Source organism: Rhipicephalus microplus, chromosome 8, assembly GCF_043290135.1.
Source record: "Rhipicephalus microplus isolate Deutch F79 chromosome 8, USDA_Rmic, whole genome shotgun sequence".
NCBI lineage: Eukaryota > Metazoa > Arthropoda > Arachnida > Ixodida > Ixodidae > Rhipicephalus > Rhipicephalus microplus.
Genome location: NC_134707.1, coordinates 91,053,862 through 91,081,679, shown reverse-complemented (window position 1 = coordinate 91,081,679; position 27,818 = coordinate 91,053,862). Strand labels below are relative to the sequence as shown.

Sequence of the window (27,818 nt, the reverse complement as noted above, 5' to 3'; positions counted from 1 at the left end):
CCACTCAATTATTGGCCAATGCCCCATAGCGGGTATGAGCCGCAAGTGAAGGCCAAAAAGAACAAGAACCAGACGCACGAAGAAGAAGCAGAAGAAGAACGAGCCTCCATGATGTCGCAGCGCTCTAGCTCCGATCTTCCCCAGCCAGCGTCCACTTCGGCGAAGATGGTGAAAGGTTCCGCCAAAAGCAGCGTGCCTCCCTCCAACAGTGCGGACATGTGCCGACTGCCGGGCAGTGTGGGTTCCACCAGTGCGGCGTCGCGGTTCCTCACCACGCCGAGGCTACAGGACGGCTACATGACGCCATCAGAGACCCAGGTGGAGAGCAGGTCTGCGTTCGGCCACGGACGATTCCAGAAGACGATGCTCCTCTGTGCACAGGTGCGTGCTAACAAATATATTTCACAATGAATTCATAATGTGCTACCATTGTGCAAATCCTGTCTTCCCTAATTTATTTTTTATTGTTCGGTAGCATTCGATCCCAATGTGTTTCACGTCCAGATCGGCAGAAATATTCTCCTGGGATTTTTTTTGAGCGAGGTGTTATTTTTGAGTCTGCTTTGCTTGCCCGACCCGTCCAAAACTGCAAAACATTTCTAGGCAGGTTAGAGTTGGTGACTCTAGGCTAGGTTTTTTCTATAATATTAGAGTAAATTTGAGTGCAGCCAGATTTTTATATTTCGAAAAACAGCTGCCCCAGCTCACAATCAGGCTATCTACGTACAGTATCTCAAGCGTTAATGTAGAACTCCTGCTTTAAAAGGCAATCACGCAATCAAGCAAAGGATGCTGGCATGTTTTCGTCCTGCACTGCAATATCATAAATAATAAGTAACGTGACCTTGCCAAAATTCCAACAACTCGTTCGAAAACTGAATTCCAAAGCTGCTTCCAAAGTGAATTCGTTTTCGACAAACATGTCTCTGAAACAAAATTGCGTACATGGGGACAATCCAGAAAAAAAAAATCACGTGACATATTACGTAAAGGAATTTCAAAAGTTCCCAGTACGCTATTCTCTGTATATATATGAAGCGTGTCCTGCAAACTTTTCACACACACTGTAAATGTCATAAATAAGGCAAATATTCGAAAGCATGGTTGTTGTTTCTTTCGCATAACTCGAGACTATGGCGCGCATTCTGCGTGGTTCTGGAATCAGCTGAACTCAATAAAGTGCCCAAAAGAGCCGTGAGGCCTAAATTAAGTGTGGTGTTGAGCCTGAGACCACAATGAACATGTGACTGCGATTTTTAAAAATGAAGCCCTGGTAGCTGAGCTACGCAACGTTGAATATATACTTGTGGCCGTCACTCACTTTTGTAGCTCTCTCCTGCGCATTTCTCTTTTTCATGGCTCGTCACACCTCCTAAGCGACTGTTCATTTTCGCAATGCTACGAAAAGAACCAAGTGCGCCTACTACTCGTGAGCAGCAAACAGGCTTCTCTTGCTGCTCACATAAGCATGTTATACCAAGCTCTCTAAGGGTTAATAGAAGCACACTGCAAGCTAGGTGTCCGCTAGGCCACAAATAATAGTAATACATTTTGTCAAATTGGGAAGCACCCACTGAGCCAGTGTTCAGCACATTGCAGATAACCAATGTACCACTACACATCTGTAGGCTATTATGGGCACTTCGTTGTTGTTGTGGCTGAGGACGATAAAATATTGCGGCATTGCACCTTTTGCCTGATGGGAAGCTTCACAGGGACGCTAGTTCAACTTGAGGTGATAACGCATATGTTTAGCAAGCAGTGAAAAAGACAGGTTAAACACGAGAAAGCGCACCGAGTGGGCTTTTCTGTATTTCACGTGTATTTTTCACCGCTTCACCTGTCTTCTCCACATAAACGCCATAAACGCCAAGCTCAGCTATGCAACAGCAAGGCTGACAGCAAATGGTATGATGTGCTAGTTGCACAATTCGAATTGTATGACGCCTGGTTGTTATTTGGCTCGGCAACAAACCTATACACACGAGTCGACGCCATTCCTCGTGCGGCATGACGCCTGTACAGGGTCTTTTTGGAAACCAGTGTTAAGCTCTAGCGCACCTCTGCAGTGGAATGCTCTACTATCAGAAGAAGGTGTGGGCTGAAGTCCCATTTGATCGTAGATATGTTTCTCGCACTTCGCATATTAGAAGTTATGAACACGAACCATGGCAGAAGAGAACTACGTCATTGCTATTTTGATTTAATACCAGATGTCGCATTAAAACAACTATTGCTCATTTGTCACACATCCTGTCCTTAAAATGTAGAAGCATGGAACCGAAGCAGTTTCTTCTTTTTGGTATATCGATGCGAGATAGGCTGACAAGTGTAGTGGTCGGCGTTCTGAGAGAAATATACGAGGTTAATGGATATGCTGTCGCCGTCGGGTATCAGGCATTTTCTTTAAAAAGGCTCTGTTTTGTATTGTTGACCCTGAGTAATCAGGTATCTAATCGTACCCTGGCGACAATATTGAACGTTCATCCTTACTGATGCAACAATCAATATGTATCAAACTAGCATTACAGAAGAAACATGATACTTCTCAAGTCAGGTGCCCCAGGCACTGGACCAGGTGGCCAGCACTCGTTTGCAAAAAGGGGGAAGTGTGAAATAAAAAAAATTCAGACGCTGGGCACAATCAGTGAGAGTTTGTTCCACTTATCATGCGCCATCCCTCCGAAGGTGGGTGCTCCATGGAATCAATGAAAACATTCGTGTGTATACACCAACAATCATTTCGCTTCTGCTAAACGCAGCTGGCAACTATGCTCGCCTACTCCTACAGCTTCACGCTACTATTCATCGATCTCGAGCCAGTAGAGCACTGGTGCGCGCCTCCACAGCAGTTCGCCACTCTATCCGAGCAGACGTGGAAGGACATCGCCATCCCACGCGATTCTAACGGGGACTTCAAGCAGTGCGAGCGCTACGAGCAGCTCGATGCGCCAGCTTCGCCCCTAGCAGCATCCACGTCGCAGGCTGGTGCCCCCGTGACCCCGAATCTGGAAGCCAGCACCCAGCCACCTGTGACAATGGACAGAACCAACGCCAGTGAGGTCTGCTGCGAGAGCTTCGCCTATAAACCTGATACGCCTGGCAGAAACGCCATCGCTCGCTGGAACCTGGTCTGCGACAGGTCATGGTACGAGGGGCTTCTGAAAGCAGCATACACAGGAGGTGAGCTACAATTTCAATGCGTTGGCTACTTTTGGATGTCCAGATGACGCGGTCGAAATGGGAAAACACATGAATAATAAATAGAAAATCGTACATGCCTCACAAGACGCCAAAAGTATCCGTCAAGGGACACGGCGTCAACACGAGTGATGTCAAAAGTAGTCATGTGATAAAGCCACGACATAGCGTCATCATGACATCAGATATCACCACAACCTGACATAATGCCTTCATCTTGACACCACATTAAAACGTTATTGCGTAACTTCGTCGCTTGGTGAAATATAGGCTGCAGGTACCACAGAGCCATGCGATGTGCAAAAACATTGCAATTCCTCCAATTGCAGAAGTCATGCCGAACCACTTTCGGTGTGATTAGCTTCTGGGGAAGGTGAGTACCGATGTGTTACAGTGATAAGAAAGCTGTAGATGATGAAAATCATGAATGTGCACTAGAAGTTGTCTTTCACCACTGTATGAAAAGCTGGGTGCTTTGTTTAAAGAATTTGGTCAATAAGCCAGTTGAGCTATTTATCATAATAACCTGGCAGCGCAAACAAAATAGCGATGGTAGAAGCGGGGCACAAGAGTGCCTCTTCGCGTACCATTTCATCTGGGTCCCGTTTCTTTTTGCTGCAACGTTGACGAATCAAAATAAATCATTCCTGACGTTCAGCGTTTCAACAACAATGAACAATTTTCAGAGACACTGTAGTGGAGGGGCCCCGAAAATTTTACCATCTGGCACCTTTTAACATGCACTTAATCATAAGGCCATGGCCCCACCGCGGTGGTCTAGTGGTTACGGCACTAGACTGCTCACCTGAAAGGCGTGGGAACGAGTCCCGGCTGTGGCAGCCACATTTTTGATGGAGGCGAAAAGGGTGTAGACCAGTGTGCTCAGATTTAGGTGCACGCTCAAGAACCCCATGTGGTCGGAATTTCGGAGTCCTCCACTAGGGCGTCTCTCGTAATCTTGTGGTGGTTTTACGACGTTAATCGGTACATATCACTGTATGAACATGAGCCCATGTGCCTGAAGAATTTTCGAATCCAACTGCCAAGGTACTGTAGTGAATCAATGCGAGCTATTTTGCCTATTGAGCCTTCTTGCAGTTCATTCAGGTCGAATTAGCCACACATACATAAAGGTCACTATGATTAGGAACACCCTATCGACAGTGATTTCACGGCTGATTAGTTCGATAGGCGGGAGTTGAAGCGACGTATTGAATGCATAGCTGCACGCCCGGCATTCCGTTTCAAACAGACAATGTTGCTTCGTCGACCAAACTTGTTTGCAATTGAGGTCAGTCTGTGAAGATTATGCTAAATGCTTTTCAATAGAAATGAATGGAGTAAAAGCAAAAAATCGTCAATTTTTTTCTGCGTTGTATGCACGTCACCTCAAAACATGTTAGAGCAAGTATGTGCTCATCGTCTTTTGATTTGCTGCGCACAAGAGTTTTGGAAGCAAAACAAGCTTATTATAGAACTAATAAATGTCGCCGAGCACCGTCCGAGTAAATAGTGATGGCAGTTCCCTATAGTAGTCGATTATCGAAGTCATATAAATATAAAAAGAGTGAGAAGAGATGCCAACAAAAAAAGAAGGTTCTTTTAAAAGAAGCCTGATATTTTACTGGTTGTGCGGAAGTTTCACCCGGGTGCACAGGAAGTCGGCCAGTGTTGAATATTCATTGATTTCCCAATTACTCCTGTTTACAGAATGAGTTTACCATAGGAGACAAGAAGAGAGCAGAGTGAATTAGAGAACAAACGGAATTTAAGGATATCATAGTTGAAATCAAGACGAGGAAATGGACATGGGCCGGGCATGTAGCGCGTAGACAAGATAACCGCTGGTCAGTAAGGTACCTGGATTCCCAGAGATTGCAAGCGCGTTAGGGGGAGACAGAAGGTTAGGTGGGCAAATGAGGTTAAGAAGTTTGTGGGTATAAATTGGCAGCAGAAAGCACAGGACCGAATTAACTGGCGGAAAATGGGAGAAGCCTTTGTCCTGCAGTGGACGCGGTAAGGCTGATGATGATGATGATGACGGTATGAGAAGTAATTTTATACGAGTTCACCTTTTTGAACTTCTTCGCCAACCTAACCGTCGCCATTCTTCATCATGGCCACTGTTCTTCACGAGCCACCACTTTCCCGAGGCCTAAAGGTCAAAGATCACCTGTTCTTTTCAGTTGATTATCAGTAAATTACACTTTTCGTTTTAAACCTGTATACCAATTCTAGTCCGACACGGTAGCCTGGTAGTCGGTGGAACTTGACGTGCACCCCACAGTTTGTCTGCTCGATTACGTGATCAACAAGGCAGAAACTTCAGGGCTCTTTGATTGGCTGTGAATAAGTGTGTGTGCTATCAACGTTAAAGTATATCGCTTACGAAGGCAAGCATTCCCGAGAGCGTAGGGTGCTACGTCTAGTCTTTAGTAGCAATGGGTTTCTTGATACACTTCGGCACAAATGAGCATACGCTGCCACATTATGCACATCACTGCACGTACAATATTCTTGTGAATGCGTGCCTCTGTATCTTTTTTATTTGACGCTTCTAGTACTCAAATGCAGCCTTTCTTTCATTACTAATCAATAAGTAAATCAGTCACTGTCGTTATTGGAAGTAGTCCATAACTATACTTTTATCTGGTAAATTGGTGAAGCGTATGCATTAAAAGGTTGTTATGAATATTCTGGTAGTCAATGAATAATTTCTGCTGGATTTTTCTTGCTTGATTTTGTGAATGAAAAATGAGTTTGGGCAAAAGAAGCATGGTGCTAGTTTAATGAGAGGTGCTGTGCGTACTCGCCTTGCAGACTTTTTGTCTAAAGTTATTTTCAGTAAAAAATCAAGTAACTGTTGTCTTAGTGAGGCCTTCACCAAAGATAGAGGAGTTCGCACTAGAAGAAAAGGCGAATTTGTGTTTTTTTGTTAGCATTTTCATTGTTTGAATGAGTTTCTTCCCATATTATAAAAGATGAACACATATAGTGCCACGTAAAGTAACACACAGTGAAGACTTGAATATTTTAAAGTTGTGGTACACATTTCACCATTACAAAGCAAATTTGACATACATCAATGTTTAGAGAAAGGAGCACTGTATATTTGACAATAGGAGAAAGTACTGTCAGTAGTGCTCCTTGCGAAGGAACGTGCAATATTGCAACATGTTGGTCTGAAACAACATGGCGAAAGATCAATTCATCCTAACTTATTTCGTCTTTGCAGCGAGTGTCTTGGCCATACCGTGCGTAGGCCTAGCATCGGACAAGTTAGGCCGCCGCCCTGTACTCCTCTGGGCTTCAAGCTTAGTGGTATTGTCGGGTTTGGCTACCTGCGTGGCGCGCTCCTTCGTGGTCTACGCTCTCCTGCGATGCTTATCGTCGGCTGCCTGCAGCGCCATAGAAGTGATCTCGTTTATTCTACTCTTCGAAAGCACGCAGCCAGGACCCAGGGCGCCCTACTGTGCCCTAGCCATATGCTGGCCTACTGTACTCGCGCCCATATACGTCGCTGCACTCGCTGCCTTGATAAAGGTACTTGTTCCAACGCGATAGGCTTAAAACGTTTGTTTAGTAGAAATTACAATTCCGTTTAGTATGAATTACAATTGCACCTTCAGCATGCGTATACCGTGTATGCAGTAATCCAACACGCCAAACATTACACCACACCCACATGCGTTTTTCTTGCGCACCAGCACTAACAATATGCCCCACCGCGGTGGTCTAGTGGCCAAAGTACTCGACTGCTGACCCACAGGTTGCGGGATCGAATCCCGGCTGCAGCGGCTGCGTTTTCGGTGGAGGCGAAAATGCCGTAAGCCCGTGTGCTCAGATTTGGGTGCACGTTAAAGAACCCAAGGTGATTCAAATTTCCGGAGCCCTCCATTACGGCGTCTCTCATAATCTTATAGCGGTTTTGGAACGTCAAACCCCAGATATTGTAACGGGGAAGATTTATTCACCGAAAGCTGGTCTTGCTAACGGCTTAGAGAGCATACAGTCAAGCAGGCCAACGGGAGAAGCTCGAGAGTTCAACCCACAACAACCACATTGTCGTCTTCTTCATTTGGGTGCCAATCCAGCTGTGTCGTGGCGACAGTTCCATACACGTATCATCACCCCGGCCCGTAAGGCACCGTCTCGGTGCCTGTTAAATGAGTGAATCAGCGTTGTAGAGCTTGAGACGAGAAACGTGGACTACTTCCGTTCTGGGTGCAGCAGCTGATGAGTTTGTGGTAGAGGCAATCTCGTAGGTCATAGGTGTGACCTGACAAATGACTCGGTAGGGCCCCGTGTATCGCGATAGTAGTTTCTCGCAAAGGCCAACGCGTCGAGATGGGTGCCACAGGAGAACAAGAGATCCCGCAGAAAAAAACGGCATCTCTATGTCGATGGTCATAAAGGGACTTCTGTGCTGTCTGCGACGACGATAACCGAGCACGCGATACCGCGCGTGCCGTCAGGGCCCGGGTGATCACATCCTGAGCTTATGAAGTGGAGGATGGGTGGTCTGATGAAAGCAGTGGGTCGAAGGGCAGTAAGGGATGACGTCCGAAGAGTAGATAAAAAGGGGAGTAGCCCGCTGTTTTATGACGTGACGAGTTATAGGCGAATGTTACAAACGGAAGGGCTATGTCCCAATCAGTGTGGTCGGTAGATACGTACATGGCAAGCATGTCTGTCAATGTGCGGTTTAGGCGCTCCGTAAGGCCGTTAGTCTGATAGTGGTAAGATGTGATGAAGTTGTGATGGGTAGCACAAGATCGGAGTAGATCATCAACCACACGAGGTAGAAAGTAGCGACCACGGTCTGTGAGCAGGTGAGACGGAGCACCATGCTGGAGAATATTGTCGTACAGCAGGAAGTCGGCAACGTCGGTCGCGCAGCTGGTTGGTAGCGCTCGAGTGATTGCTTACCGAGTGGCATAGTCTGTGGCCACTGCAATCCATTTATTTCCAGTTGTAGAAGTAGGAAAGAGACCTAGCAAGTCCAACTCCACTCGATAAAATGGCTCGGCTGGAACTTCAATAGGTTAAAAAAGACCGGCAGGGGGAGTCGTAGGCTTCTTTCGGCGCTGGCAGAGGTTGCATGATGCGACGTAACGGCGAACAGAGCGGTATAGGTCCTTCCAGAATACTCGTCGTCGAATGCGGTCGTAAGTTCTGGAGACGCCTAGATGTCCAGAAGTTGTAGCGTCGTGGAATTGTCGCAGAACATCCTTTCGCAGGTGATGCGGTATGACGAGTTCCGCGCCGTCGGGGTGTAAGTTGCGGCGGTACAAAACGTTGTTTTGAAGTAGGTATCTGCTAAGAGAAGGGTCAGTATAACGCGATTGAAGGTGTTCAATGATGGTGACCAGCGATGGATCTCGGCGCTGTTTGTCGGCGACGTTCAGAAAGTCGGTGATGGCTAAAACGCAGGCATCGGATTCCAAATCAGTGGAGCTAGGTGGATCAACGGGGTGCCGGGATAAGCAGTCAGCATCGCTGTGCAGCTTTCCAGATTTGTAAACAACTGAGAACGTGTACTCCTGTAAACGAAGTGCCCATCGGCTGAATCTTTCTGTAGGGTCCTTAAGCGTCGACAGCCAGCGAAGCGCATGATGGTCCATGATGACTGCGAACGGACGTCCCTATAAGTACGGACGGAATTTCGCAATAGCCCAAACGAGGGCTAAGCATTCCCGCTCAGTGATGGAATAATTTTGTTCCGCTTGCGACAAAAGGCGGCTAGCGTAGGCTATCACACGGTTGGTGCCAATCTGTATCTGAGCGAGTACAGCACCAATGCCATGGCCGCTTGCATCGGTGCGAAGCTCTGTTCAAGCCGCTGGATCAAAATGAGCCAACACAGGTGGTGATGTGAGGGCGGTAATTAGCGACGCGAAGGAATGTTCTTGGTCCCTTCCCAAAGAAAAGGCCACATTCCTTTTGAAGAGATCCGTGAGGGGCCTAGCAATAACCGCGAAATTGAAGACAAAGCCGCGGAAGTAGGAGCAGAGCCCAATAATACTGCGAACTTCTTGTGTAGAACGCGGGACCGCGAATTCTCGGACTGAGCGAACTTTGTCAGGTTCGGGTTGAACACCAGTGGCGTCAACAAGGTGGCCGAATAGTTTAATCTGCCGGCGTCCAAATGAGCATTTCGACGAATTCAGTTGGAGACCAGCGCAACGAAAAATGTCAAAAATTGCCGAGAGACGAGACAGGTGGCTTTCGAAGGAGGGCGAGACAATGATTACATCATCCAGATAGCAAAGGCAGGTCGACTATTTGAAACCGCGAAGAAGAGAGTCCATCATACGCTCAAAAGTAGCCGGGGCATTGCACAACCCAAAAGGCATGACCTTGAATTAGTAAAGGCCGTCGGGTGTGATGAATGCTGTCTTCTCGCGGTCGCGGTCGTCGACCGAAATTTGCCAGTATCCGCATCGAAGGTCGAGGGACGAGAAATAGTTGGTGCCGTGGAGGCAGTCGAGCGCATCATCGATTCGGGATAAAGGATAAACGTCCTTTTTCGTGATCCGATTCAGGAGGCGATAGTCTACGCAAAAGCGCCAGGTGTTGTCCTTCCCTTTAACTAAGACCACAGGGGATGCTCAAGGACTCGATGAAGGCTCAATGACGTCTTTACTCAACATTTTCTCGACCTCCGTCTGTATAACTTGGCGCTCAGCATGTGACTCGCGATGAGGGCGTTTGTGAAGTGGACTGGCGTCGCCGGTGTCGATGTGGTGGGTTACGGCACTTGTGCGGCCCAGGGGACGGTCGTCGACGTCAAAGATATCCAGGTAAGAAAATAGAACACCCCGGAGTGCTGCAACTTGGGAAGCTAAGAGGTCGCTGGATATCATTTTGTCGAGGAACGCAGTATATTGCGACGTGATGACAGGTTTCGCCATGGTCTTAGTGTCAGGGGTAAAAGAACAAATCGAACATTCATCAAGGGTGGAAAGATCGGCTGAAGTGATGCCTTGGGGAAGAACTTGGGTCGACGTAGAAAAGTTCAGAACTGGAAGTAGCACCATGTTGTTAGCAATAACCACTATATTATGTGGTAGTGCGATGTGGTGCGTAAGGGTCAAATCCATGAGGGCAGCCACCAGATAGTCTCCATCAGGAACGCACGGGAAGGGCGACAGAGGAATGTGCATAGCAGCCTGGGGTGGTAGCCGTAGCGACTCCACGGATCGTAGCCGAGTGCGACTTGGAGGAGTGAAATCGGTTCACAAAGGCAATTTGAGCCGTAAGATACCGGTAGAACAATCAATGAGGTCGAAGTGGGCGGTTAAGAAGTCAATTCCAAGGATGACGTCGTGTGGGCAAGCATCGAGGACTGCGAAGAGAACGGAAGTGTGGTGGCCAGCAACAGTAACGCGGGCAGTGCACATACCAAGCACCGATGTTCGAATTTCGTTGGCAACTCGAACAGAAGAGAACATAGCCGGTGTGAGAACCTTTTTCAGGCGAGATCAAAGTGTAGAAATCATAAAAGATACTTGGGCACCAGTGTCAATTAGAGCAGTAACGGCGTGTCCATCAACGAACACCCGAAGTAAATTGCGTCTTGAATTTGTAGCCGGTGGAGGGTTTTCGTTCCAAGTCGTCAACGCAGCGCCACCTCCAGGAGCTGCACTCGTCAGTTTCCCGGGGAATGGCCAGAATAAGCCGGTGACGGAGAACGGTGGCGTTGAGGGGAGCGTGACGGCCGACCCTGAAGTGACGGCGAGCGGCTAGACCAGTTTCTTTGGGCGATGACGTCAGCGTAGGACGGTTCGGAGCGTAGAGATGAACAGCGAGCTGAAGCGTCCTGAGTATGGTCATCCGGAAAACCGCGTTGCGAATAGGGTCCACGGTCCTGACGGCGGTCGACATTAGAAAAGCTTGGCTGGAAATACCACCTGTTGCGGCAATGGCGGGAGATGTGCCCAACTCGAGAGCAAGAAAAGCAGATGGGTCGATCATTGTGCGTGCGCCACTCAGATGGATTTCGGTAGCGTGGTGGAAACCGAGGAGTCGCAGCTGCCGCAGCGACAAGTGGAGCAGGGTGGTGGTCAGAGTTGTGGACGGGAGTGCTCATGGGCTGCGGCATAAGTCTGGCGGGCTGTGGAACCTGGACGCCCAGGTTAGCAAACCTCTGACGTACGACGGCTTGAATAAGCGAGACTGTTGCCCAGTTGTCTTGCACAGGGGGCTGATAGGAAGCGGGTGCCATGGCTTCCAGCTCCGCGGCGAAGAATCCTTCCGATAATGGCAGGAGGCGCAAGTGAACGGGGCACTGCAGAATCCTCGCAAGACGAAGTCACTGCAGTGTTTGGTAGTCTCGTGATGTGGTGGGTTATTCGCCTGCTTTTAGCTTGTTCAAATCGTCGGCATTCAGATATGATGGAGTCGACAGTGGCGCAGTTCTTGCACATTAGTATGTTGAAAGCATCATCAGCAATGCCTTTCAACACGTTGCTGATCTTGTCCGCTTCGGACATGTTTTTGTCAGTCTTCCGACACAGTGCCAGTATGTCTTGAATGTGCGTGACGTACGACTCCGTCGATGATTGAACACGCGACGCGAGTTCCTGCCTGGCTGCCATCTGCGAGCAACTGACCGACTGAACAAATCGCGAAGCTTTTGCTTGCATGTGTCCCAGCTGGTTAGTTCATCTTCATGCGTCTCATACCAGGCGCGTGCCGTACCCCGTAGGTAGAATAGAATATTTGCCAGCATAAGCGTTTCGTCCCTCCTGTAGTGCTTGCTGACGCGCTCGAATAATGCGAGCCATTCTTCGACGTCCGTGCTGTCCGTCCCGGAAAACGTGCCAGGGTCGAGAAGATGGGAGGGAATCACAGGTGATGGAGCCGGCGCGGATGGCGAGGCCTGAGTGCCGGTGTCAGGCATCGCGGCTGGACAAAGCTGGCGTCCACTGCGGAGTTCCAGAGCCGGGTTGTGTGAAGACCCCGCACCTTCCACCAAAAGATGTAACGGGGAAGATTTATTCACCGAAAGCTGGTCTTGCTAACGGCTTGGAGAGCGCACAGTCAAGCGGGCTAACGGGAGAAGCTCGAGAGTTCAACCCACAACAACCACGTTGTCGTCTTCTTCATTTGGGTGCCAAATCAGCTGTGTCGGGGCAGCAGTTCCATACACGTATCAATATCAACCAAGATCTAACGATACGTGTAGACCCCACTTTTTATAGATGTGGTGCTTCTGTTTGAGCTGTGCAGCAAGATCTTGCCTGACGATGTTTAACTGTTGGCGCTATACAGCACCGTCTAATACCCACGTTACACAGGCAAGTTAGCCACAGTTACAACCAACCATAGTTAGTTACTCTCGTGCACGATCGCGTGAAAGAGCAGTTAGCATCAACCACGGTTCGTCAATGTTACACAGAGCCAAATCATTCTCGGTTAAACGGGCCTACATCACCTGGCGTACAATAAAGGGACGCACTAATCGGCAGATCGCCATTCTCTACGCAAATATGTCCCTTATTTCTTCCATAATGTTCTTCAAATAATTTTCCCATAGCCTTATAAAGCTTTACATGGTTCCTGCAGTCCAGTTAATCCATTTTTCACGCACGCTCGCCGATATGCACTCACCGCTCAAGGGTACTGTCAATTGTTCGGTCAACTGCCGAACCGATGTTACCAAGCACGGTTTCCTGCAATCGTGATATCCGGCATTACCGTGGTTTCCCGTAAACTAAGCGAACAACGGTTAACGTAACTACCAAAACGTTAACCATGGTTTAGGTGGCCTGTCTAAGACTAGTATACATAATCCGAGACAAGTTCGGCCGAAGCCGTGCAGGCTGGAGCAAGCTGGCCGGCGTGGGCGCTTGCGTGTTCTAGCTGCATTAACTGGTGCAGCCCTGTAATTGCTAACACGCCAACTATAAGATAAGTGATGAAGCAACATAAAGGCAAGCAGCGAAAGCATCCTGTTCCGAGACCTCATGCAATGGTATGCTACTCCGTGGCAATATCAAACTTTTTCTTTGTCATTTCTTCTATAGGCTATCTTCTATCAACTTCTATCAACTGTTATGTCTTCTATGAACTTACTTATATAACTAAGGTTTTTTATCCTAATTAAAGCGAATGCATACTTTCGTTGTTTCTAGGTAAAGCTACCGTGCATTGCCTTGTTTTAGATTGTACGAGTTCACCAATGAACAGTATAATTACTAAGACATTTATATTTTTGTATTGTAATTTGTTCAAGTGTCTTCCTAATAATTTATGGTTCTATTGACAGTACAATGCATTGTTGCTGATCATGCTGTTTCTCTAACATCTTATTTTTATCACCTTTCTGTGCGCTCACACTTTTACGTGGCTGTTCATATGCACGACAGTTTCCTGTAGACTATCCAACTTGTACTTTTCAGGAGTCTAGCCAGTCAACTTGGCTCTCAGCTTTTTCTTTCACCTTCGCTCAACTTTTTGACTAGAAACAACCATTATTATTTTATAAATATTTTATATTATTGTAATTAATAATTTTCATAATGATATTATGATATGCAGAATCTCAATAGAACTCAGTTCTCCAAGCCTTCTATAAATTGTACACCGCAATACATCTTTTTCCGCTTGTGTCATATACAAGCAGGAAGATGTGTGTTAGCCACACTTTGGTAGCCTATAGCGAAAGAAATTTCGCTCATGTTTGTTATTTAACGAAGTTGTTATTGTTATTTCTGATATTTGCGCAGTGCATTTGTGTTTCGGTGACCACAGAGTGCAGATCTGAGGGCTACAAAGTGATTATTACTTTAAATAAACCAGTTGTTAGATTGGGCCCGTTTGAATTCGTATCTGTGTCCCTGTGAGCTTCCGCAAAAACTTCAAGAAGAATATGTTCCAACTAGGCCAAATCGTTGTTTTTCTTGATTATGTATATGTGAACTGGGTTGACATTTTTCAATCTGGCAGTGACATCATTGATTGAGTCCAGTAACTGTTAATAAGCATTTAAAATCATGGTTTCTATGTAAGTGACTCTGTATGAAGTTCCAACACAGCAGAATATCACCATTGTCGTCACTTTACTGCCGACGAAATCATACTGACCTGTTATTTCTTTTCAAACTAGCTCACTGTATGTTATCCTGTCCATTACTTTTTAGTTGTGTAAATTTTCAGATTCCGCTTTTGTTGACCAGAGAAAATTGGCCATTTCATGTGCCCGCCAACTTCTTTCAACACTCTACTGTTCACACAGCACAAAGTCTCTATAATTTTAACTTTCATGATCTTGGTGCTTTTCACAGTCCACTGTCATAGTTTTCATCTTATCACTGCACTTTTTTAACATTGTTTTTCACGATGTACAGATTCTTCCCCGTTTCATCTTTCACGAATTTTTCCGCTTATTTATGTATATTGCCCTTAGTTTATCACTTCATTTTTTATGATTCTCGCCTAGTCTTTCTATTCTTCTCATTTCGCACCGATTTTTTTGTGTATTCAAATTTTTATTTGATTTTTCTGAAGAGTATTCGTATTGTATTGTTCATTTGTAATGTTTTCTATTTTTTCGCGCACCTGCCCTAAAGTTAGATGGTTGTTTCAGGGCACGTTAAAAATATTGATTGGCGATAGTTAATTGTATTGCTACTAAAAGTACTTATAACATTATATTTCAGAACTGGGTCATGTTCAATCTGATGGTCCTGCTACCGTCGTTGCTCCTGCTGGTCACCACGGGCCTGGTCGAAGAGTCGCCCCACTGGCTCCTCGTGAGCCTGCGCTTCGAAGACGCCGAGCGCGTCGCCGTGTACGCGGCCAGGTTCAACGACGAGGACACGGACCGAGTGCGCAGGCGCATCGACGCCATTCGGCACGCGGCCACGATCAACAAGCCCGGAGGCCGAGCCGCACCGCTGCTGGAGGCTGCCAAGCGATCGCTGGCCGCCACAGTTGTGTGCGGTGGAATGGCGTACCGAAGCTTCGTCCTCAGCGTAGCCTGGTGAGCTCGCTCGATAACGGGTTATTGACGTATAAACATTTTACGTTCAGACAGTGGAAAGCACGAAAATTGATTTATTCTTTAGGCAGCCACATTATGCACATCAGCGTTTTGTGGTGTTACGAGCGACAAAAACAAAAAGAGTTCACTGCTTCGTGTATCCTTTCAATTTGTTGCTGTCACATACGTTTATTCGCTTTGCGGCCATACGGACGTTTAAACACAAAGTGTTTGAATCTCTAATCGAAGAAAACCTCCCTGACGTCAATGCCGTCTCAGAAGTGACGTGGGTAAATTTCAAACGATGAAAAAAAAATGGAAAGAAAAGTTTCGCCGATTTCGATGACATCGGAGTCGTAACCATGTGCTTTAGATCTGCGATGATGGGTGGCGGATGATCAGCCGGCTCTGCTACCGATGCACATTCACGAGGCTTCATATTCATAAACTCGTTTTTTTTTTTACGTCGAAAGCTGTTATGAGATTACAAGGGTCACGTGCACATTAGTTGTCCGCCACCGCTGCTGCCACTGCTGACGTCACCGCCGGTGCCCGTAACCACTATTGCGCGAAATTGAAAATCGGACCTACAGAATAAAAACGCCAAGCTCACGATGGGATTCTATGAATGCCATTGCAGTGTTTCCTGCATATCAGTCCAGTGTTCTACCACTGAGAGACGCTGATGGTAAAACTTCATTGCAAACTACCACTAGGCACATAAAATTGCACAAAATTTCTCGCAAGTGCGCAAGAGGTACCGTACTTTTCTGAAAAATTACGAAGGATTGCATTGTGAATACGTTTCTACAAAATTTAATTTACGATGATCTATGACATAGTGGGTGCCATGAAAGTGCTCTTGCAGCAGCTACCCAAAAATTCTTTTAAAAAAGCTCTGAAAGGCCGCTCTTCCAGCTTTCGCTGCGACTGTGCTGCACGTTGCGCGCAGGCCTGGCGGCTTTTTAAAAACGATAGTCTTTCTTGGGGACCTTCGACGCAAAAATTTTGATCTGGCTATCTATCTGTTTGTACGTTTGTCTGTTTGTCTACTCTTAACAGCATCGGGTATTTGAAACGGCCGACCCCATCCGTGGCGCCCACGTATGTTGCTCAAGAAGCATTCATACTTGTGCAATTGTCGTATAAAAAGCAATTATTGCGCGTGTCTGAGGCACCATATCAACACGTATATGTTCTGCATGTGCACCTTTTACTAGAAAAAGCGTGCATGAGTAATTTTAAGGACCGTAGCGCTTATCACGCTCCGCTGACCATCCAACGCTTGCACGGAAAGGCGAGTGTTTCCAACGCTTTGCTAAAACGAGACGGTGGTGGCACCTACCCGTCGCCTTGCATTCTGCACTATATCACCTCTGATGTGGGCGCGCACACCCTTCTCAGAGCCACGCACTTTGTTTTAAAAGAAAACTGCCAGATGGCACTCATCTCTCACGTGTGACGTGACTTGATGCGCTCGTTCGCCTCCACTGCACGCTCGAGGCACTCTAACGCAGCGCCTCTAGAATACCATTCATGAATTTTCCTAAACAGAACATCAAATAAATGTTTTGTTCACTCTCTCCACACGCAAAGCTATTGTCTTTCGATGACATGTGCAGATTAAATACAGATACGGGGCCAATTTTTTTTTCGTGCTTCTCTCTATCTCCCCGCTCGCACATCTCATTCCTCTCAAAGTATTCTTGGCTGGTCGGTGTGGTTTCGCCGTCCGGCAGCGAGGATTTGAACTTGTGCATCATTACGCTAAAGAGCGGCAGTTTCGCTTCGATAGATTCAAGGCAGCGCGGGCTTTCCGTATAATATCGTAAGAAGTTGTATGGTTGGAGCATACTTTGTGCTTCGGTTCGGTGGCCATGCACGAAGTGCTTTGCATTTCGCCTCTTGTGAACATGCCGCCTCGTTAATGTGACAACTTGTTAATGTGACATCTTGTCACAGAATAGCGCAGCTCGTACATGCACCAACGGTATTTCTCAGTAGGCTACTTCGAATTTTTTGAGCCGCTATGTAAGCCATTTTGTGTGGCCCACTCGTTTTTGCTATTGGCATCAACTAGAAGCTATGAAAGAGCAAGATATGTCGTACTGTTGATGAATTGAACAATCTGCATAATAAATATGTCTTCATTTAACTACAGTGTGCAGTGTACTGATACATATGTCCACATTTCTGAAGGCACTACACCGTTCGACAAGTCGAGTGACGTTTTGCTTCCTGCGAGCAGTGTGAACTGCAGAATTTTTTGTGCTCAAAATGGACATAACTAAACTGAATATGCACTATATTCTTAGCCTGAGATATTATTCTGTCTGTGCCAAACGCAAACATTTTTTTACTTCATGTAGAGGCATACTTAATTTCAACTTATTTGGGATGAGACACTAGAACACAGGTAAACTTAATAATTAGGTTACTATTCTTCTAGTGATAGAAGATTGAGCGCCTTCAGGCAACATGGTAGCAAATCGACACACTTACGTTCAGTTCTCAGAGGTGGTGTCTGGAAGGACTAAAGTTATTGAGTGGACTAACGAAACTGTTCTAAAAAAGGTCGTAATGCGATCACGTCGTAGACAGGTTAATGCCGCTCCTCGAACACTTTGCTGCAGTGACAGATCTGTAACACCTTGCAGCATTCACGGCTCAAGCTGCCCCTTAATCCTCGCTTTTCTGAGGCGCTGTGTGGTATATAGATGAGCACAAGCGCAGGTAACCTATTAGCTGACAGCGCATGCCTTTGTGTTTATTGCCTCAAATACCGACACTTTGAATTTGTTCATAACGAGGTGGAGTACCTATTGTGCATGCGTTGATGTAGTCATTCAACGGTACCCACGACAAGCTTTGTCTAAGTGTATCTTCTCCTAATTACCACAAAGATAGAATTATGACGATGGCCGTTCAGCTCGAGATACATATGTGCCATTAGGCATTAGAGTGGCTGCTTTTGTGTCATATGTTGCCATAACAGCCAAACAATGGACATTGTGCAATATCTCTATTATCAAAGTACGCAGAAAAAATCAACTACTTATGAGAAGACATGGTGCACTTTCGTGTTACAATAATTCCTATGACGGAGGGATCAGTGCTATTTTTTTCGCATGTCGCCAGTGCGGCGTTTCATGATACTTGCATTTCACATGTGCCTTTCACAAGCGCTCGTGATGTGAGGTGGTCCTTAAGAAGCAAAAGAGAGCTTTGGTTGCTTCGAATCTATGCGATGCCGTCGTCGTTGTTTCAAGCAGAGACAGAGACAAATGGAGAACAAAGGCTGGGAGGTTAACCAAGCTTGGCTCGGTTGGGACGGCAAAAAGGGGAAATAATAGAAGCCAATGAGGTAGAGAAAAGTGAACATGAGTAATACAGATATGAATAAATATTCAGCTCGCGATTACACCAACATGTTCTCACGCTGCTCTTTCACAAGCACTCGTGACGTTCGGCGTAGGGGCCCTACAACATTTTTTGAACATGGCCAGAAAACACTGCCGATCGGTAGTAGGGGCTCCCGACAAAACGCGATCCAAATATTATAGCACAGCACGCGGCCAAAATAAATTATCAAAGTCATCTAAAAATAGCTTTTTCTCTCGACACATCACGGAATATGCCTAAAAGTCAGACGTGAAGTAAATTACCCATCTATCAGCCATTGGCTGATTGGAACATGGCTCGCTCGCTTGTTACATAGACCGCCGCGGGAGGTCACTACTTGTCCACGCGTGCTCGCGCGATCACACTAACTGGCCCAATCGTCCACTTTGATCACACTTAAAAAGCGCCGCATTCGAAAAAAAAAAAAGAAAATGTGCTCAACGTCAAGGGGCGCATGTGACGTTTTCTGTGGCCCTACCATCCCTCCCTGCTTAGCTTCCAGCGCTTTCGTCGGGACGAAAGAAGAGAGAATGCAATAGCACCATGCATGCGACAAACCTTTGTCACTCCACTCGCACTGGACGGATTTTTTAAATTTTTTGTGGCGCTGAAATCGTGAGGCAATAAGCTTTTTCGGTGAATTTATTCCGTGTTTACTTCAAGAACCGTTTCAGGGCCCCTTTAAGCAGCACACGAGATGCTTCGGTCACTTTGAACGTATGCGAAACCATCTACCAAAGACTCGGTATCTTCTTTTCTGTAAGTTGTCGTGTATCCAGGTGACCGAGCTTGACTTCCATAGAAAGCCTTTAGGATTAGTCTCTTGAACAGTCGCATAAAATGTGCTCGAGTGTCTCCTCGCAGTTGTAAATGTTGCACGGCCGCACTGCTGGCCATTTCAATGGAACATGAATACGCATTTGTAAATGTCACTCCCGACCACTTGCGACACAGCATTTTTATCACGTCATGAAAGCCCGGGCGACAAACGAAGTTGAGAATTTAGGACGAATACAGGCACGCGTTTGAGAAACCCTGCCTACTTCATTGTAGAGACTTGATATGGTGAGCAAGTGACTTTAATTACCGCGCAGCATCCATCTTCAAAATTAGTATAGGCATGCGCAGGTCTTGGTTATGAGCCAAATGAGGAGCTTCAGCAGTGTGGTCATTGCTGAGAATTCCGCAATGACTCGGCAGCCATTGAAATAAAGTATTGTATCCTTCCTCTAGCACTTGGTGGTAGCCCTGCCCTATATGATACCCTGATTGTTCGGGTAATCCGTGCCGTAAAGTAAATGGTAGTGTCTCTATGGTGGACCTCGAGTCGCAAAATATGCCCCCATGCCACAAGCAAAAGTTGACAGAAACGAGTCAGCACTAATTCACCATACCCTTAGTGCTTTTCCTTTCAAATTTAACAAAAAGTACGCGTGACCCAGGTTCACGTTGTTCGTCGTGTACTACGGCGGACTGGCGACCGACAGCAAGACGGTGAGCCGCGACTACGAGCTCGCCAAGTGGGTCGTGGTGATCGGAAACGCGCCAGCCATGGCGGTCGCCTACTTCCTGGTCAAGCACTACGACCATCTGTCCACCATCGTTCGCCTCATGTCCACGGTGGCTATGGCCCTCGCCTTTCACGCGGCGCTCGTGGCCTTTGAGCTGTCGTTGCCACTCACTGTCCTCATCATGTGGGTGAAGCTCCTACTGAACATCACCTACGTCGTGTTCTCCGTGGAAACCGTCGAGATGTTCCCGACAGAGGTGCGAGATAGTTAATTTTCTGTTCACGCTTTGAAAGCTGCTCTGACGTTCTCTATGTGACATAATTGTTTTTCAGAGCATAACGTGGCTGCGCCTGGACGGAACAGGAATAAAACCTACCCTAAACTGTTTCCGACATTAAATTTCTGTGACATAAAAGAGGATGCCTAATTTTGGCTTCCTGTGAGCCACCCAAATACTCAAACGTTTTTTTTTCACTAAACAGAGAGAAATGTACCAAAAATGAGATTCTTATTCAGCTGCAGGTATTTTTCTACCTGAATGCCTTATGTCGCATTATTAAGACTAGAGGTCCACTATGTTTCTTCTGAGACTTGGTATTTGTAGGCACCTGACTTGTTAGTATTGCTTCTGCGCAAATATGATGACTACGATTGATCAACCTTCCTGCATAATTGTACACTGAGATTATTTGTGCTCAGTGGTCTATGACTGGCAGCAATTGAAACAAACAGTCTGTTCACTGCTCTTATTTGACGACCTGGTAAGAGATTTGTAATCTAATGACAATGCTGCCTCGTCCTGAAACCAATGTTTTCTTATTACAAAATTGCTCAATGACTAGAACTGTTAAATTTGTGTAGGTATGATAAAAACCTTACTATGAAAATTTAATCTGCAGCTTTTGTGTGTAAAATACATTCACATGACACATGTGCTTGCCTATTCTCTGTGTAGTTTTGTATCACAATTTAATTAATAACAACATACTAAACGTACGAAATAAACTTATACAAAATTACACCATCTCTCACTAATTGGAACCATGTGCAGATGCGAAGCAGCGGGCAGGAACGCTTACACACTAAACAAAAATGACCTGAAATAACCTCAAGAACTGGTTAAACCATTTGTCCTCTAGCGCACTACCTTTCCTGGGTTTTTTTTACCACCTACTACCGAGGTAAAAATTTACTCTCGTGCTAACTGAGTTTTTGAACGTAGCGAGAGTAGTAATTATTTACCCCAGCGAGGTTTTCAGCGAGTATAGAGAGAGTAAATTTTTACTACCTTCACAAGGTTTTTGAGGTGATTACTGGGAGTTATTTCTGGTGGTGAAAAAATAAAAATGACGGATGCATTCGCCCAGAGTCGACAAATTTATTGAATAGCAGAGTTGATTGAATTTATTGAACGGCAGAATTGGTGATACATACATTCACATACAGACAAACACGCACACACAACAAATGCAGAATAATACACCACTAGCACAGACTGCACGCGTTGCTCAACTACACTTCGACAATCCGGTATATATATAGGCACGACTTTTTGACCGGCAATGTAGTACCGGTAGGAGAGCTCTTTTTTTGCATCGATTAACAACAACGCTTGAAGGTGCACGCGTAAGCTTCAGGTGGGCTGCAGGGCACTAAATGTCACACCAACCTTTTATTATAAATCTACACGATCTCACCTTTTTGATTATCCAATAATTGCTTGGCACACCGGGCTCTTTGCCCCACGCGTGTTAGCACTGCTGATGCACAAGTCCACAAAATATACCTAAGTACGCACAAAGCATGGTAGCTCAATGATTTTCATTCAGCGACGGTGCACAAACACAGTAGCAGCACGTATTCATCACAACGGGCGTATACAGGAGTGGTGCACGCCTGCACACAAGCTTCTTACCGACGGCGTACTAGGCCTTTTCGAGGAGCACGGCTATCCGATGAAACACAGCTGGCGATTACAGAACACATATCTTGTGCGAATTTCGTCGTCATTTCAGACACAAATGAACACGTCACCGCTATCTTACGGGGACGGGGCGGTGTATGCACACTTCCAACGAAAGACCACCATCCGGGTTTTCTTCGTGCTCACGGGCAGCATCTTGTTGTTTCCGTCTGCCTCGTATCGGCTTCGCGCTACATGTTTGAGAACAGTTGGTGCATGAGGTGGGCAATTCGGGTTGCACTTTACTCATGCAGACATCGCCTACTGTGGAACAAAATATATGCGATGCTTCTTTCACCTGCCCCGGCGACACACTCCCACTGGTCACTGGTGGCCACGGCTCGGTGACGACGACAGAGTGAAGCATTTTGCTTATTGCTTCTCCAGCAGGCAAGCACGGACGATAACGCCAGATTGATTTTGTTACCACTGGCAGATCTTCACGATTCGGCTCGGAAGTGAGATATCCGCGACGTGCAGGTTCGGAGGCGCTCGGACGAGCACGGTCGCTCGGTGATGTAGGAAACACGTGAGATCCATCAGCCCAACCAGACACACAGATACCGAGCTTCTTGCACTGTCTGTCTCCAAGGCCACCGCCGAGCAAAAGCAACATTTTGCGAAAATATGCAGGACAGCTTTCCACAGCAGGTTTTCTTTCTTTTTTTTTTCTTTTTTGAGAGCCCCCTCCCCCCCGTCTTTTTTTTTCGTTCAAAGAATGCTGTTCTCGCTTGTTGTGCTTATGCTGCCCCCAGTTCCAGTAAAAGTGCGCTGACTCGAGGTCAGTCCAGAGGCACGGCGATGCAAAAAAAAAAACATCTGTGGGCTTCGCGTACCTTCAGTATTCACTGAGAGCGTCACAAGGGGGGGTATGGGGCAAAAGCCGCCGAAGCAGCTGCACCTTGCAGTCACGTGGTAATAAACTCTAAAACGCAGATTAAAAATCACGTGATAGAAAACTCCCTAAGTGGTAAAACTGGATTTTGACATCCTTTTACTACTTGCCTGAGAGGTGGTGGTAAAACTATGTCATGTACCATCTTTTACTCCTACGCGAGGTAGTAATTTTAAACCCGAGAGAGTTTTCAGAGGTCATGAGCCGGAAAAAACCCAAACTCGGATAGTTTTTGCTTACAGTGTACACTGGCGGCATCGTAAACGCTGGCGCTCACCGCGACGCTGCTCAAAAGAGAATAGTTGGGAGGCAGAAATACGCTGGTCCATCATTATGGACAAGCGTTTCCTGCTAGAACATGCAGAATTCTGCTAATGGGCACTGAGAGGCAGAAGACTCGAATGGAACACGACGACACGCAGTCTACTTTTAGCGAAGGTGCAAGCTGCGAGTTTTTAGACACTTTTAGCTGGGCGTACAGGGAAGATGCGTGCGCACTGAAAATGACGTTGCGTACGCTGCCAGTGAAGAGTGCAACGACACTTTTAGTTTAAGGTACCATGATGCATTTCACTCAACTAGTTAAATCGTATTCAAGACGCAGGGGTTTTCGCATGCTCATCAGTGCCACTGACGTTAGAAGTATGCTAGGTCCCAATAATAACGTGGCCTCTGTGATCTGCGCGAAAAACATCTTTACGGCCAGGGCAAGGGCCACCAGTGTACAAATAAGGCCATAGCGTTCACTGTAAAGATTTTTAGCATCGTTCCTAGGTGCACTGAATGTGCATGTTCATCTTTGCTTTGAACTTGGCTGCGCAATGCGTATGATTGGGCACGGCCACACTGGATCGACCCTAGCGTTGTATCCAGCGCTGCTGTAAATGAGGCTTCACAAACACTGGAGCAAGTGGTCGCGTTCCAGGTAGTCATAGCCTAACGATTACTTCCAGCACGTTTATGGAGTGAAAGCTCACACAACGTGAAAGGCGTGTTATGTTGCGTCATGGCTAAAAGTATGTACCAAGGTGCTGTTTTATTTACTGGTTCACTCGCTGAGAGGCTTAGGAGAAAAAGATGCGTTCCTGCACACAACCTATCGAAGGAAATTCTGAAGGATTTTCGTGAGACGCCTGGCTATTTCTCCTGAATCAGCAGGATGCCGGAACACATGCTGGAATACCTTGTCCACATGAAAACATCGCCTTTCATTGTGAAATACACAGGCCTTGCATCAGGTCAGCTGTTGCTATCTGCGTCGAACGCCACTGCTGCCACCACATACTCTAGTTCTGGTATCTTCGAGGTCTCGCGACAACGTAACGTAGTAAGCGTTGCGTTGCATAGGCAGCGTCTTGTTTCGGGCGTACGCGTACACCTTTGGTATCGATACGTTACGCACTGCACATGCGCATTTCTCTCCCGTGGCAGTGCAGCGTACGTGGGCTCGTTACGTACCGCCAAACTCAAAGTGTCTTTTATTGCTCAACGCACAGGAGAAATGTCCCCCTGGCATTACCTTGTAGGCCAAGATCCAGGACTTATATATACGGGGTAGCCGTGAATGGCTGTGCAGCGTGAGCAAAAGGGTTTTTTAGGGGCGAAGCTCATTAAAGTGGCACCTGTTCGTCCCTCGTACCCATCGTAGTGTAACAAGTATAACATTTTGACCTCCAAGGTGGTGCCGGTGAAAGATTTCTTCTGTGCGTTGTTGAACAATAAAATATAGTGCTCAATCTACATGCCAATGGCTGCTAATTGGGAATGAGACAGGAAAATTTGGCTTTTAGTTAACGCGCACGCTGCAAATTTTTATTGTTCAACAACGCACAGAAGACAATAAAGGGTTGCTAGGTTAAACTCAATGGGTGTAACCTCCTAGGTTTTAAAAAGGTTTAGCGAGCGTTGGGCCGCAGTGCCATGAATACAGTGAACTAGTATATACCACGAACTCGAGTAGGTTAAATGTGTGAAGTAGACACGAAGCGCAAGCCATAAAAAAGTGTGCGTGTGCCTCCTCTCGTTAAGTCCTTGGATTGTCCGATGGATGGCGGTGCTTCTATATGAGGAATATGTGATGAACAGATGCGAGATGGTGGTACTTGGAGTGTTGAATATGTGGACAAACGGACACACAGACAGATGCATGGATGGACGCACGAATGGCTGCACGGACGAATGGACGCATGAACGGGCACAGCAGCGGATGCATGGACGAAAGCAGGGACGGATGCACAGATGAACGTGCGGACGCACGAACAGACGCACGCATGGAAGGGCGGATGGACGCATGGGCGGCCACACAGACGCACGCTTGGATGGAAGGAAGCAAGAACGAATGGACGGACGGATGCTTCGCCCCACTATCCATCATTCACTCCGTGGATATGCTGCCAGTTTTTTTTTTAATCAAGAGACTCGCTGGCAGACGCTGCCTGCGTCGCCATTTCGAGAAAAGAGAGGGGAGAGCGGGGGAAAAGAGAGAGATAGGGGACGCGCACGTGCCATGGGTTGTGAGCGCGGCGAGGAGCGAAGCTCAGTGGAGAGAGAGGGTTGTATGGTAGTGCTCAGAAGAGGAAAAGGCAGCTAATTTCTGCAGCCCGGTTAGGAGCATGGCGCAGTACCATAGAGAGGGGGGAAGCAAACGTAGGCGCGTAGGTTACGTTGCCTACGAGGACGAGCACCGCAGAGGAGAGAGTAACGCGCATGCGCAAGGAGGTTGTAAGTGCTGCTGGGAGAGATGGCTAGATGAGAGATGAACGGAGCGAGCGTTGGCTGGCAGATGCCTCTTCCGTCGGCGTTGCGGGGCAAGAGAGGAGGAGAGAATACAAGAGAGAGGGAAAGTGCACACACGTGCTGGAAAGGCGCTCATGCTACACACCGGATTGAGCTGAACCATGAGATGCTTTGCATCTAAAAAAATATGTGCATGTTTTTATACTGCCTCATAACTACCTTGAAGTGTTGTCCACAAGAAACCTCAGAAGTACCTTTACAAACACTCAAATGCTCACCTTATTTTAATTTGCCACTGCACCCACCAAAATAAAGGATCGCGATAACAAGACAAATCAACTGTGTCTTACATTTTTAAATTTTATCTTATTGTGTAAATGTTCAGTGTCTTGATTTTTATTATTTTTTCAGCGTCAGGAATTGCATTGTTTACCTGTCCACCTTATGAAGCCCTGAATGACTTTAGATCTCTTGTGCTGTACGTTTTCTGAACACGCTAATTATATCTTCGTATCAACTAGTTGAATATACTACTGAATCTACCAAAATAAAACTTTTAGAATGAATTGGAATGAAAAAAACTTTATTTAAAACTTCGAGATAATGTTAATAATCAATGGGTTGTTTTTACCACTCACATGACCTTCTTTTTACATTTCATAATATTGTTTAGAATTTCAGTGTCTTGGTTTTGATGCTTTTTTCAGTGTCAGACATAGCAATGTTTACCTGTCCGCTTCATGAAGCTCTGAGAGAGTTTCGATCTCGTATAATGTACGTTTTCTAAACATGTTAATTATTTTCGAAAATGACTAGCTGAATGTACCCTTGAACCCACCAAAGTTAAAACTTCAGGATTGCGACTTGAACCAATAGGTTTTCTTTTATCATTCCCAAGACCATTTCATACATTTTATTTTATCGTAAGACTCCAGTGTCTTAATTTTGATGTTTTTTAGTGTCAGGTATTGAATCGTTTACCTCTGCAACCTATGACAAACGGACACACAGACAGATGCATGGATGGCCGCACGAATGGCTCTGAGGGAGTTTGAATATTGTATGCTGTACGTTTTCTAAGCACATTATTTTTTGGTGACTAGTTGAATACCCCACCATTACAATCTTGCAACATCCCATGATCATTGCTCTCTGCAGACGCCATTGCCTTGTAAAGCTGCAAGTGACAGATTTTCACTTACAGAGGCGGCAGCATGCATTTTTAGTAAAGTGAATATGATTAGGTTTGTACTATCTTTTCTTCCTTACCAGTGATAAATGTGGAGTAATATTGACTTTTGATGGCTACCGACTATAATAAATCGGCGTTTTAGTAAGCCAAGGTGTGAGAGCAATATTCATTGTGTGTGTTCTGAGGAAATAAAAAAAGAATATTTGGCGTATTGGCCAAAAATGTATCAAAGTGCTTTATTATTTATTTATTTATTTACCTACATTGCCATTGTGCATTGCTTAGGGGGAAGTCACTATAGGTCATAACATCATACAGTTAGCAAAAGATGCATAAGCTACAGCAATACCCAATATACTTCACATAGTAAAACTAGAAATGTATAGTATGCCACGAAATGTATACATTAAAACAATACACTATGAACTTCACAATGCTTTTCGATAAAGAATACGTTCTTGTGGACTATAGTTAACTACTTCACTTTACTGTGGGCAGTAATATTGCCTCAGTTACAAGACTTCTTTAGGGGTATAAAAAACAGTTTTATGATCGCCGTTTTGAACAATTTTTGCACAAATGTGCCAGATGCGCAGTGTGGGCTTCGCTGGCGCCTACATGTGGGGTCGACTGGGTGCGACTTCTGCCAACGCGGTTAAAGACCTCGAGAACCAGCTGAACGGAAGTGCGAAGGCCCTCCCGGTTGCCCTCTGCGCTCTCTGTTTGTCCCTGTCATCGCTGATGCTAGTGACGCTGAGCAACGAGGAGGCGCCTGACGCGGCAGTGATGGCACTCATGTGGAACGACGAGAGGCAGAAAGAACCGAAACACTGACGCGGTCGCGTACCTCTTTGACGAGTATATTGACATACCTGGCACACATGGGCTCATGTAGCACTTACAACTGTGAACGCCTGTGAAGTGTCCGT

General features: G+C 46.2%; 1 protein-coding gene across 1 annotated transcript; it reads left to right on the top strand.

Moving 5' to 3' along the window:
* Positions 1 to 27,806, top strand: LOC119165118 (uncharacterized). Its single transcript, XM_075870281.1, has 5 exons — positions 1 to 381; positions 2,763 to 3,062; positions 14,868 to 15,190; positions 20,035 to 20,359; positions 27,478 to 27,806. The coding sequence occupies exons 1-5, from the start codon at positions 19 to 21 to the stop codon at positions 27,721 to 27,723; spliced, it is 1,557 nt and encodes a 518-aa protein (XP_075726396.1). The 5' UTR covers positions 1 to 18; the 3' UTR covers positions 27,724 to 27,806.
* Positions 27,807 to 27,818: the final 12 nt, after the last annotated feature.

Excerpts from the sequence above, each read along its gene's own strand:
- LOC119165118 (XM_075870281.1), top strand. The coding sequence starts at position 19 with ATGCCCCATAGCGGGTATGAGCCGCAAGTGAAGGCCAAAAAGAACAAG. Across the intron at positions 382-2,762 it reads CGATGCTCCTCTGTGCACAG|CTGGCAACTATGCTCGCCTA; the intron begins GTGCGTGCTAAC and ends TGCTAAACGCAG. Across the intron at positions 3,063-14,867 it reads ACAGAACCAACGCCAGTGAG|AACTGGGTCATGTTCAATCT; the intron begins GTCTGCTGCGAG and ends ATTATATTTCAG.